This window comes from Nanorana parkeri, unplaced genomic scaffold (genome assembly GCF_000935625.1).
Source record: "Nanorana parkeri isolate BGI_ZX_2015 unplaced genomic scaffold, ASM93562v1 scaffold922, whole genome shotgun sequence".
Lineage (NCBI taxonomy): Eukaryota > Metazoa > Chordata > Amphibia > Anura > Dicroglossidae > Nanorana > Nanorana parkeri.
This window is the reverse complement of record NW_017307190.1, coordinates 606,993-619,118: the sequence shown is the minus strand read 5'-3', so window position 1 is coordinate 619,118 and position 12,126 is coordinate 606,993. Positions and strand designations below refer to the sequence as shown.

Genomic DNA, 12,126 nt, shown 5'->3' with positions numbered 1-12,126 from the left:
TACAGAAAAATACCTGTTAATCGTATGCACTACTTGTGTATCCTGTTGTGCGCTGACAAAACATAGCATTTTTGTGGACTGAGCAGTATCAGCCCTGCCTAGTTTTCTTTTGCTAAACTAATTCCACTTTGAGCGCCAATTGGGATAACACCTATTCTCATTCACGTAGCATAACTTAAAACAAAAGAAACATTGCTGCTTGCATATTCCGTGCTCTATTCTAAAATAAAAAATGTCCTCGAAACGGAATTTATCTCCCACGCTAAAATTAGGAGTTGCAATTTAAAAATACATTCAAGTACCTTAACTATTGACAAAAAAAGTATCTTATTTGTGTATCACTCAGCTGAAGATCCTCAAATCATCTCTAAATTCATGCTGACACTGGAGGGTGCTGACACTGGAGGGTGGCTGCTTGTGTTCCCTATGGCCACTGTGTGTGATGTAAAGTAGTCACCGCTCCAAGCTCGCTCCCGTGATGGAATCTCAGGTTTAGTCTACCAATTTGTATTGAGATTGTAGTCCATCACAGGAGTGAGCTTGGAGTGGTGGCTACTTCACAACACACACAGGGACCATGGGGAACAAAAAGTAGTCACCCTCCAGAAGGAAGGACAGTGTCAGCACCAATTCAGAGATGATTTGAGGATCTACAGCCGAGTGATATATAAATAAGGTAAAGTATTGTTAATATGTAAGGTACATGAATGTATTTTAAAGGTTTAACTCCTGAGTTTACTGTCACTTTAAAGATCTCGAAACATTGCATGTTAATGAGGGGAAGCTTAGTCTGTCCTTGGTCTTTCTATGGGGATAGACAGAGTTTCCTGTCACTTGTAAATTGAGGAAGACGCTTGCAAAGGCCGCTACACAGACACATCTAAAAGGTGAGAAGAGCTTTATTTTTAGATATTCTGTGTGAATAGGAACAGATAACAAACATATAGAGGGGATTTTCTCAAATTTGATAGGAAAAGTGCAAATACACTTTAAACTCGCCTGCTATCCAATTCTTCACAGCATTACGGCTAATTAACCACTTGAAGTCCAGGCCATTTTTCAGTATTCAGCGCTGCGGTACTTTGACTGACGTTTATTCCGTCATGCAGCGCTGTACTGAAATGAATTGTATACCCTTTTTTTGGGACAGATAGCGCTTTCTTTTGGTGGTATTTAATCACCACTGGGGTTTTAATTTTTTACTATATTATGGAAAATTTACAGAATTTTTAAAAAAAGAAACGTGACAGGTCCTCTTTATGGAGACATTAGGGGTACCCTAATGTCACCTGTGGACCCCAAAAGAAGCTGATAAAGCAGATATCTGCTTCATCAGCTTCTTCTCTCTGGCTATAGCAGCCAGATGACTGACAGGTGAATGCGGAAGTGATGTAATACACATCACTTCTGCATTCACAGCCCGGAGGAAGATCAGCAAGGAGCTGATCTCCCTCCCTCTTCCTCCTGACGCCCTCCCGAGCCGGTCCCGGGATCCAAGATGGGGCAGTGGATCCCGGGATTGAAGGTGAGGGGGCAGCGGCGGCACTCGAGGGGGGCGATAGACAAAATCGTGCCATACAACCGATCGGCGGCTATAGACCCGCTGATCGGTTGTATGAGAAACAGCCGTTAACAGCTGTAAAAACGAGCGGGTCTTTCCTGCTCGTGCGCGCGCGAGCACGAAAAAAATGCCGCTGATGCGAGTCCGCCGTCCGTCCGTGTTTTCTTAACGGTCGGACGGCAGGAGGTTAATCTGTAGTCCCAAGATAACAACTAGGAGGGCTAATTAGACTCCATGAGATAACTCGGGAAGTGTGCACAAGACAGCTCTGCTTTTCTGACGTAACCAATGGATATTTTTTGCACTTATTGAACAGATATAACAAATCACTTTTGATGGTATACTGCATATAAAAAGGAGCAAATAATAAAAGTCCATTGCTAGGGCTTGCACTTTAAAATTGTAACTATTATATTTTCAAAGACTATGAATGAAAGAGATCTTAAATAATGTTGTCATTCATGAACTACATTTTTGTACCCTTGGTATATTTCTGTTGGTTTGCTCTTTACAAAGCCTCTTGGCATCAACACTGCCCCCACTTCCCCTTTTGATCTGCTCAGTGCTAAATGTATTTGTCAGTGTGTTTCTGACAGAAGCTCCTCAGGATACAACTGCGGAAACATAAACTCAGCAGCTCTGTCAAACTAGAACCCTGATATAGCTCAGTATAAGGCCAAAATGATTCCAAAATGCGTGTAACTCAGTGGAGGTAAAACCAAATGACTCATTAGGAACCTATTTTGTAGAGAAGAACTTCTGGCAATTTTAAAAACTTCAGCTAAGAAAATAAGTTTATATTAAAATTAAAACTGCTAAGCTTCCAGTGCTGTGTGCTTTTACCGAAAATGCTTTCGATTCGCAGCAGCTGAGTTTTCAAATCAAACCAGCTGAACTTTCAAATCAGGCTGAGAGTGGGAGTGACTACATTGGTTGCTGAAATGGGAGAGAAGGGACAGGTTAGAGCAGGGGTGGGCAAGTCCGGTCCAGTGTGCTATAACTACAAATCCAACATGCCTCTGCCTCTGGGAGCCATGCCCCAAACTGTCAGTCTTGCAATGCCTCATGGGATTTGTAGTTCCACAACAGTTGGAAGGCCAGAGTTGCCCAGCCCTGGGTAAGGGTGTGTCTTGCTGTTGAAACAGTGCCATGTTTCATACACCAGGTGAGGGAGGGGTAGGTATTCAGAAAACTCAGAGTTTAGAAAAGGTCAGTCCATTTCCATAAGTTAAAGTATATTTTCACTTTTGCAGTCAAATTTGAGAAGCACCTATGATATAGTTACTATACGTTACTGTTCGTACAGTAACTATAACGCTGCATGCTTAAAAATCATTTATTGTTTTAAAATAATTTTTACCATTATTTAAAAAAGATATTTTTAACTTTCTAGCTGTGTCTTTGGACCGGAATTATACACAGGACTGCAAGCTATTCTGAGCAATTTCAGAGGGACAAATGAGGACAGTCAGTTTCCTTTCATTAACATATAATCCAGAATCTACTGTATATGGTAAACGTTATATTAACAGCCCCCTCCTGAAAATTACATTGGGGAAGTTAAGTAGGATTTGTAAGCAAATAGAAAGCACTTAAAATGTAAGGAGCAAGTTATTTGAATGTGAACAGGAACATGTACATTCAGTTTGTGTGCATTGAGGCGAAAACAATTGTTCTTTTTCGGTCGAATGCAGTAGCAGGTAAATACGACATTATGGCCACTAGACGGAGCTGAGGAGAATAGGAAATAAATACTTATTTTATGTGCTGTTCAGCTTCATCTAGTGCCGTTAATGTGGTATTTAAACAAATATTATATTCAATTTGGAAATAAAATATCAACGACGTGTATAAAAAGTAACTATCTCAGCGCTAAAATGCTTCAGACCATCTCCTGCCAAATTACAGTCCTTATTAGCTCAGGGAGCTGCTCCTCACAGAGATCAGGGATTCCCTTCAGTACATGCAAAGAAACAAAAAGCAAACAAACATTTCTTTGGAAATAAAATATACTAACATTTATTTACACAGAGCGAATGCAATTTTGCAGGACGAATAGCTCTGTGAATTGTTTAAAAATACACCCCTTAAAGTGTATTTGTACTTTTACAGCCAAATTGGGCTGTAAAACACCTACTTTGTATTTATTACGTGCTCCCATTCACGCCCTCTGTGGTGCAGGTTTAGAAAAGCAAGTAAATGCATGAGCAGACATTACTATAAACTTGTACTGGCTGCACTGAGAAAAGGAAGTATATACAGGTGAAACTCGAATAATTAGAATATCGTGCAAAAGTAATCGCAGTAAGTGCTGCAAAAGGGGCCCAAACCAAGTACTCAGTACATATGCATGTTTGTACTTTTCAGAGGTCCGATATTGTTCTATGTACAATCCTTGTTTTATTGATTGCATGTAATATTCTCATTTTCTGAGATTGTGGATTTGGGGTTCTTGGGGTTTTCATGAGCTGTAAGCTATAATCATCACAATTATGACAAATCACAGCTTGAATTATCTTGCTTTGCATGTAATGAGTCTATCTCATATATTAGTTTCACCTTTTAAGTTGCATTAGTGAAATAAATGAACTTTGCACGATATTCTAATTATTCGAGTTTCACCTGTATACTGTAAATGGCTAGATCCATTGTAAGTGCTATTTTATGCTTTGCTTGGATCTGCCTTGTCAGTTCTGTGCTGTATTTTAGTATTAGAGATGGTTAAGCATGATCTCAATCCACCAGATGATCAGATACTTTGTTTACAGGATTAAATACCCCTAAGCTGAAGACCACTTGGAGAATAATGGGATTTTACTGTCTGATCATCATAGGTGAACTGAAGCTGGTCTGACAGCTGTAATTCTCCATAATTCTCTGGATACTCATAAACTGATCAAACAGTGTCCTAGAAAATAATGCAGATTTAAAAAAAACGCAATATCAAAAATAAAAAAAAATCAGTACTTGATGCACATGCATCTTTTTTGTCAACCTAACTAGCTATGTGAATATACTATGATAAGTTACATATTAAATGATCTTGTAAACACTGTAGGCTGCTGGAGCACTCACTAACCAGCTTACTTACTTACTTCACACAGTGCTATTTACAGCAGCCTCAGGAGAGAGACAAGGGTAGTCAAAAATCTGTCATTTTAAAGTGAACCATTCCATACTGATATGCAAATTTAAAATCCAGTATCTCTAACCACTCCCCGGCTTGTGACATATGCAGAGAGCAGTGACACGGCTGTCACAGGAAGGGTGTCTGACATTCTGGATGTGATGGGCAGCCTGGCTTTACCTTCTTTTTGCAATGTGATAGGCAAGATGGCAGCACCCCATGGGGGAGTCACTGGGTCTCTGGGCACACACTGGAGCTGGATTTTCTGTTCACAGATTATGCATCGGTGAGTTGTTTTAAAGATGGATAGTTCATATTTGCTTCTGCAAACACAAGCGAAGGAAAGGGTTGCGTTAAAGTGTATTTCCACTTTTGCAGTCAAATTTGAGAAAACCCCTCTATGTTTGTTATGTGTATCTTTTCACACAGCATACCGAAAAATCATTTTTAAAATAACATTTCTTACCTTTTAGATGTTTTGATGCAGCAGGTCTAATCTGTCCTAATAGAAATACTTAGGAGTGAAATTTGAGGGTTTTGTTTCTCTCATTAATTCCATTAACATACAATGGAGAAGCCCCTCACCACCCCTCTTAACATTACAAAGAAGGAGAATCAAGTAGACATTTTAACCCTTAAGATGCCAAGAAACCCTAATCCATGTAAAAGCAATTTAAACGGCAAGAAGCATTTAAAAAGTATTTTTTCGCTTATGCTATGTGCATGGGAACATTTTGTCTGCTCACCTAACAGAATGAGAAGAATATGGGTATGATATATTATAGAAGGTGTTTAATAGCACACGCGATTTAGTGATAAAGGGTAAGGGAGGTACATTTTGTTTTAGGCTCTTTGAAATTATCGAAATTATGTATTGCATATTGGATTGACTTGTAAAGCCGTCTCTTTTCCTGGGTGCATTCATGCTGCTTCAGACCAAAAAATAACTATTACTAGGATCCTCTCATTTATTGCTGTTATGGCATATTACCGTTTATTTGTAGGTATGCTGTGTGAATGGGAACACATAACAAACATATAGTGGGGACATTTGACTGGAAAAGTGGCATTATAATTTAAAGTGTATTTCCACTTTTGCAGTTACATTTGAGAAAATCACACTAACAGGGTTATTCACAGAAGGGTGAAGTGTTTGGAGAAGGCAGGAGAAGGGAAAAATCTAGGAAAACATAGATGAACTGGAAAGTGAGCTGAATTGGAGACATTTTACAAATCAGCTATATTGGACTAGACTGTTCACTTCTCCTGCCTTCTCCAAACTCTTCACCCTTTTGTGAATAACCCTGTATATGTTTTGTGTTTCCATTTACACTGCATACCTAAAAATATGTATTTTTTAAAAAATATTTCTTACCATTCTAGAATTATAAACAGGATTCTGAAAAACTTCAGAGGGACAAAGTGGAAACAGAATCAGTTTCTTCAAATTAATATACAATGCAGATTCTGAGCCTTGAGAACTTTAACACTTTGTTAGGACAAGTGCTGAAATCTAGTTTCCAATTGATAACGAGATCTGCCAGCACAGTACAGACAGGGTTAAATTATGGTAAATGTTAACTCTACAGTCCCCTCCTTAACATTAGATAGGAGAGAGCTAGGTAGGATTTTGAAGCAAGTAAAAAGCACTTAAAAACTATTTTAAAAATGCTACTTATATTTTAAGTATGGTAACAAATAATAAAATAGGTGTTATCTCAATTAGGCTGCAGAAGTGACAATACATTTTAAGTAGTGCTGAAACCGCATCAAAGATGTTTATTTATGTGTTGGAGTGGAAAAGGTTTAGAATTTCTGCCTGGTTTTATTTGCTCTCTATGTCCCTAATGGGGAGATTTCCACTGACTTTCTGTCCAAGTGACCACTGTCCTGACATGGGGACAGGAAGTGAGGGAGGACCCAGAGAACAATAAAAACCTATAGAGCTTCCACCCTACTCTACGGAATAAATTATGTGTCGCTGGGAAAGGTTTTCTCTTGCTTTATTGGTTTCAACAGTCACTGGGACTGGAGGTGAGGGGAAATCTCACTAAAAAAGGACACAGTAATAAACTTGATTGAGGTTTTCACCCTTCTACTCTGTTTAAAAAAAAAAAAGTTCTGCGACAAGCTCAGCTATTATTAAAAGAGGAAAGTATCGCTGTCATTTCCATCCCCCTAGTCTGTCTATGAGCCAAGGGCAAACTGAGAACTGGACATAGAGTAGAAGAACAAACGCAGGTCTTTTAGATTTATTAAGGCAAGCCGAGTACCAATACAGTATAAACACAAATGGGAAGCTCTCCATACTGGGGCAATAAAATGGGATAAATGTATTACTAGAAAAGGTAAAAAATCAATTCACAAATGTAGTGGAACAAAACGCCAAACAGCAGCCTAAAGATGTTATGTGCAAAAAACCCCACCATGGCCAGCGACGTGCCGGGAGCACGTTTATATTGTGGTTTATATAGCAGAAAGAGATTTTTCCTGAAGTACACTGAGATTAAGTTATTTTGTCAGTTTATGTGTACATTTTATTGAAAGGATAACTGTACTTTCACAAAATTCAGCTTGGCTGCTACATAACAGTTATAACTTTTATTCCTGCAGTCTGACATCCCCAAGCCCTGTGCACAGCTCAAAATCAGAAGTCAACGATGGAGCTTATTGTGAAGATAAGGCTGAAATCACAATCATCCAGTGTGAAGAGAACCTTTCCAAGAAAGGTAAGATTGTGAGATAGATAAGAGAGTTTGACAGACAGACAGACAGATAGATAGATAGATAGATAGATTATACACTGCCTGGCCAAAAAAAAGTCACCACATGGACTTAGCTAAGCAAATAGGTAAGAGCTATAGGGGTTGCTTCAATTGGTCAGGTCTAGGTTCAGCAACGTTATGTGCCCAAATAATAATGTCATCTGCCTACCTGAATATACTGAATGACCAGGTTTTTCCATCAATACATTATTTTTCCCTAATGGCCATGGGCATATACCAAGATGACAATGCCAGGATTCCTCAGGCTCAAATTGTGAAGGATTGGTTCAGCGAGCGTGAGACATCATTTTCACACATGGGTTGGCCACCACACAGTCCAGACCTTAACCCCGTTGGGAATCTTTCAGATGCACTGGAGAAGACTTTCACTATAAGATCTCAGTGAAAAATGAATGCAACTCTGGAAGGAAATAAATGTCACATTGCATAAGCTTATGGAAACAATGCCTTGGCAAATGCATGCCGTAATCAAAGCTAAAGACGGTCCAACAAAATATTAGAGTGTGTGACTTTTTTGGACATTTATATGGATATTTTTGGATATATGTTTTTTTTGCATTTTTATTGCAGTTTTCTTGTATTTTTCATTTTAAAAAAAAAGAATTTATATATGCATACATCACATAACATTAAAGCTCATTTTCCATGTTGTCCTTCAAAAAACGGTATATAATATGTGTAGGTGTAATGCATGAGGAAGATGGAAATTATGGTTAAACAGAATTGCTCTGGTCCCCAGAAGCGGAAAAAAATTCTGAAGCTGTGTCACTAAGGGGTTAAGATCTATGACGCGCATTGTCACAGTTGACACTGCCAACTACTACAGGAAAATGGTTAAGAACTCACTTTAGAGGTATTTTTAGAAAAACATATGCCAGCAATGTACACCGAGTGTGCATGAAACAGGCATATGCACCTGCTGTATTTGAACCCACAAACTTACTTTTTTTTGTTAGCATTCCTCTTCATATCCTTATGTAAAAATGTCTGCCTTTGTTTTGCAAGCTCTTTCTCACCTCTCCCCTTCATGAGTATTTAGAGTTTGCATTAAATTCAAGGGAATACTTAAATATTGTATGTTCTGTGTTTCTGCATTGGTTACAGATGAATCGTTTATACCTCCACCTGAATCCCAACCTATTAGCCCAGGCATGTATCCAGACACATCATGGGAGGACCATCTCCTGGAGCAACAGGATCACCTAGAGAGGGAAATGGAGGAAGCCAAGAAAATGATATCTGGCCTGCAGGTATGCATCTGTTGCCTTTTATAGGGGTCTCATAAAAAGACACCTCCAATGCTTGTCCCTACATCTATCTGTCGAGCAAACCTGTAAGTAAACTAGTGTTACAATAACTATAGGATAAAACTAGGGTACCACAACAGAACATTTTCACATGGAAATGAAGAGTGCAGTTAACATAGCTAAGGAAGACCATTTTCATATCTCCTCCTTTCTAAATGTATTTGGATTTTAAAGTAGGCACACAAGGGGTCTGCTAGTACCATTATTTGCTCTTAATTAGAGGGGCACATAGAGAAGGGTTTCTAGCTATTAAAGATAATAGAAGACACCTAGCTATGCAGTTTGCTTGTGTGGGTTTCCTCTGGGCAATGCAGTTATTGCCCATATTCCGAAGACAAGCTGGCAGGTTAATAATATCCTGTCTATATTGTCCCTAGTATGTGTGTGTAAATGTATGCATGTGAGATAGCGACCTTATATTGTAAGTTCCTTGCGGGCAGGGACTGATATGAATGTACAGTATGTAAAGCGCTATGTAAATTGTATGTAATAATAATAAATATAATGTAATAAATAAAATATTTAAACAACCTTTAGCAGACACAACACAGAGGCTCCATTCACACCTGCGCGTTTAGAATTCACGTTTTTTCATGCCACAAAGGACAATATTGAAAATACACAAATTCTTTAAATAACATTTTACGGCTCCATTCACACTGGAGCTGCCGTCCACGCATATGGCTGTACGGATACGAGCGGAGCCGCTCCAAATAGAAAAAACAATGCACTTCAATGTGCATTGTTCAGACTATTGTGGAGACTGCGCGGTACGAAACCGCACGGTCCCCAAAATAGTGCAAGCATGATAATCCGGCTTATTCCGCATGTTCGCAGCTATATAACGGTCGCAAACGAGCTAAATCCGTGCAGTTGTTTCACATATAGCGTTTGCGTCCCGCGCGGTCTTCCGCATGGAAAACTGCGCGGGAAACGCAAACATTATATGTGAATGGAGCTAGAGGGTGGCTTCAAGCTGCATGTGGTGTTACAGAACAGTTACAGAGCACAGGGTTCACCTTAATATTCTAACCAGATCCCTATCCAGGCATGCAGCCCGGGTGGCCAGGAAAGGTAGGACACTAAGCCGCGCCCCCTTCCTGTACCATTTCATGATGACATGCCTTTCCACACTGCGGGGGGGGGGGGGGGCTGTTTTGCTATGCATCCCCCATTGTCCCAATATCCTGTCCCCCAAAGAGGATGTGGGGAAGAGGCTGCGTTCTACATGCCTAGATAAGGGTACACCCAAGCTGCATTCTTGAACGTGGGTCTGGTTGAAATATTAAGGGAAACCTCACACCATTTTGTTTTTTTTTTAAATAAATATGTAATGTCTCTTTAAATAAAAAATGTGGGGTTCTCCTTAATATTCAAACTAGTCCCTTGTACAGATGTGTAACCTGGGTGGTAAGGAAAGAGAGGGTAGCATGTTTACACCCTCATGCCTGTTCCATACTAGGCCACATGCCTTTCAACTCCTAAATCCTCCCACCTGCAAGGCACCTTGTCCCATTGTTGAGGGATAGAAGCCTCCCCCCCCAAAAAAAATGGTGAGGTTTTTGGAGGGGACCTATAGGAATCTGAAAGCCCCCAGCATCATCCCCCTCCCAGGGGAATGGGTACAGAGGTACATTAGTCCCCCTTTTTACTCATTCCTAGAAAAGGTAAATTGTAAATAAACGCTCCTACACCTTCTGCTTACAGTGGAGACATTTTCTCTGATTTATAGTTGCATCTTCAAGACATCTCCTTAACACTACTGTATCTAAAACTAAAAAATAACCTTTAGATACATTTTAAAAGTTCCAAACATTTTATAATTTTCTGTAATTTACAGGGACATTGTTGCTCAGATTAATAAGGATGTCTATCTGTGTTTACATTGCCACCTGTAACAATATCCCAGCTTTATTATTTCCCATGGTAACAGTATTGGGTTTCCTATTCAGGCATTGCTGTTAAATGGATCGCTTCCCGAAGACGAACAAGAGAGCTTATTCTCCTTGCGTGAAGACGGGGCGTGCCCAGAAGAACAACTGGTGAGTTCATTCCTATCTTTACCATTCTGCCAGTGTTCAAGCTGATTCCCTCATTGCTCAACTTCCCTGTCTTCTCCTTTCAGGTCATCATCAAAAGTCGCCTTGACCAGAGTATGAGTGAGAACCAGTGTCTCAAGGTGAGTCATTACTGCATTGCTTGCAATTTAGAGAAGATGAGTTTTTGAAGTAACAGAATGCGCTAACGTGTAGTAATTACTGGCATCCAGTCAGTAATAATGTGATATGAGCTAAATGAAAACAACAGATCTCTTTTACAATCTACTGGGTCAGGTTTATTCAGTGCAGCATTAAACCTATGCAGAATCCATGTCATTAAAACTGTTTTTGTTAGCAACTGCTGTTTTTGTAAAGTCTCTAATTATAAGTTGTGTATTTTCTATGGTATTGCTGGACAGTTTGCAGCCTGTCCTTTGCTGTTTAATTAATCAAGACTTAAAGTGAGATTAAACCCTCAGATTTTTTAACATAAACCATTACTGTAATGTGTGCCTTACTGTAATCCATGGTTGTTTCCCTTCCCTTTGCTGCTCTTCCTTTTTAAATCCTCATGTCTTCTCATGCTTGGGGAGAACTTCCCTCTGAGTGCCTCTTCCTGTAGTGCTGGCTCAGGTTGCAAACCTACACACAGACAACATGTATCCATTTCAGAGACAAGGCAGTCTGCTGCAAAACAGAAGTTCTGCCCAGCATGAGAACAGATACAGATTTAAAAGGAAGAGCAGCAAAGAGAAGGTAAACAACCATGGATTACAGTAAGGCGCACATTACAGTATTGTTTTATGTTAAAAAATCTGAGGGTTTAATGTCACTTTAACTCCAGTTCGGTTGAGAAAAACACATTTGCTTCTAGATGATCAATACATATTGCAAGGGTTTAAAGAAATTGCTACTTGTTTCAAAATGTCCTTTCTAGATTGATTCCTGAATGGAAATACCAACGTTCGTTATAACTACTTGAGCGAATTGTAGTGTACTTATGAAGAAAACTGTAGTGTCTGCATCCCTTTAGATGTGACAAGCCTTAGGCAATGTCTCACCAAAAATACATTTTATTGCAAGGAATGCCTACAAACTGACTTAGTGCAGACCACTGGAAACAAACCAAAAAGCAAATCATGCAAGCAAGAAAATACATATCTGGGGCATTCTGCACACCAGCCATGTAAGAAAAGCCTCCTGACTGCCTTATTGGAATTTCAGCAGTTTCAGATTAAAATAGAAATTAATTTTGAATTACATTACATTTCAGTATGGCGTGTGTAGCAATTCTCTCTCTCTCTCT

At 39.4% G+C, this 12,126-nt stretch overlaps 1 protein-coding gene across 1 annotated transcript in view; it reads left to right on the top strand.

The window, feature by feature from the left end:
* Positions 1-12,126, top strand: part of DIXDC1 (DIX domain containing 1) — a 106,140-nt gene that overhangs the window by 66,059 nt on the left and 27,955 nt on the right. Inside the window, exons 6-9 of the mRNA XM_018566142.1 lie at positions 7,302-7,417; positions 8,579-8,724; positions 10,734-10,823; positions 10,907-10,960. Of these exons, the coding sequence (XP_018421644.1) occupies positions 7,302-7,417; positions 8,579-8,724; positions 10,734-10,823; positions 10,907-10,960 (406 nt within the window). The remainder of the gene's footprint in view (positions 1-7,301; positions 7,418-8,578; positions 8,725-10,733; positions 10,824-10,906; positions 10,961-12,126) is intronic.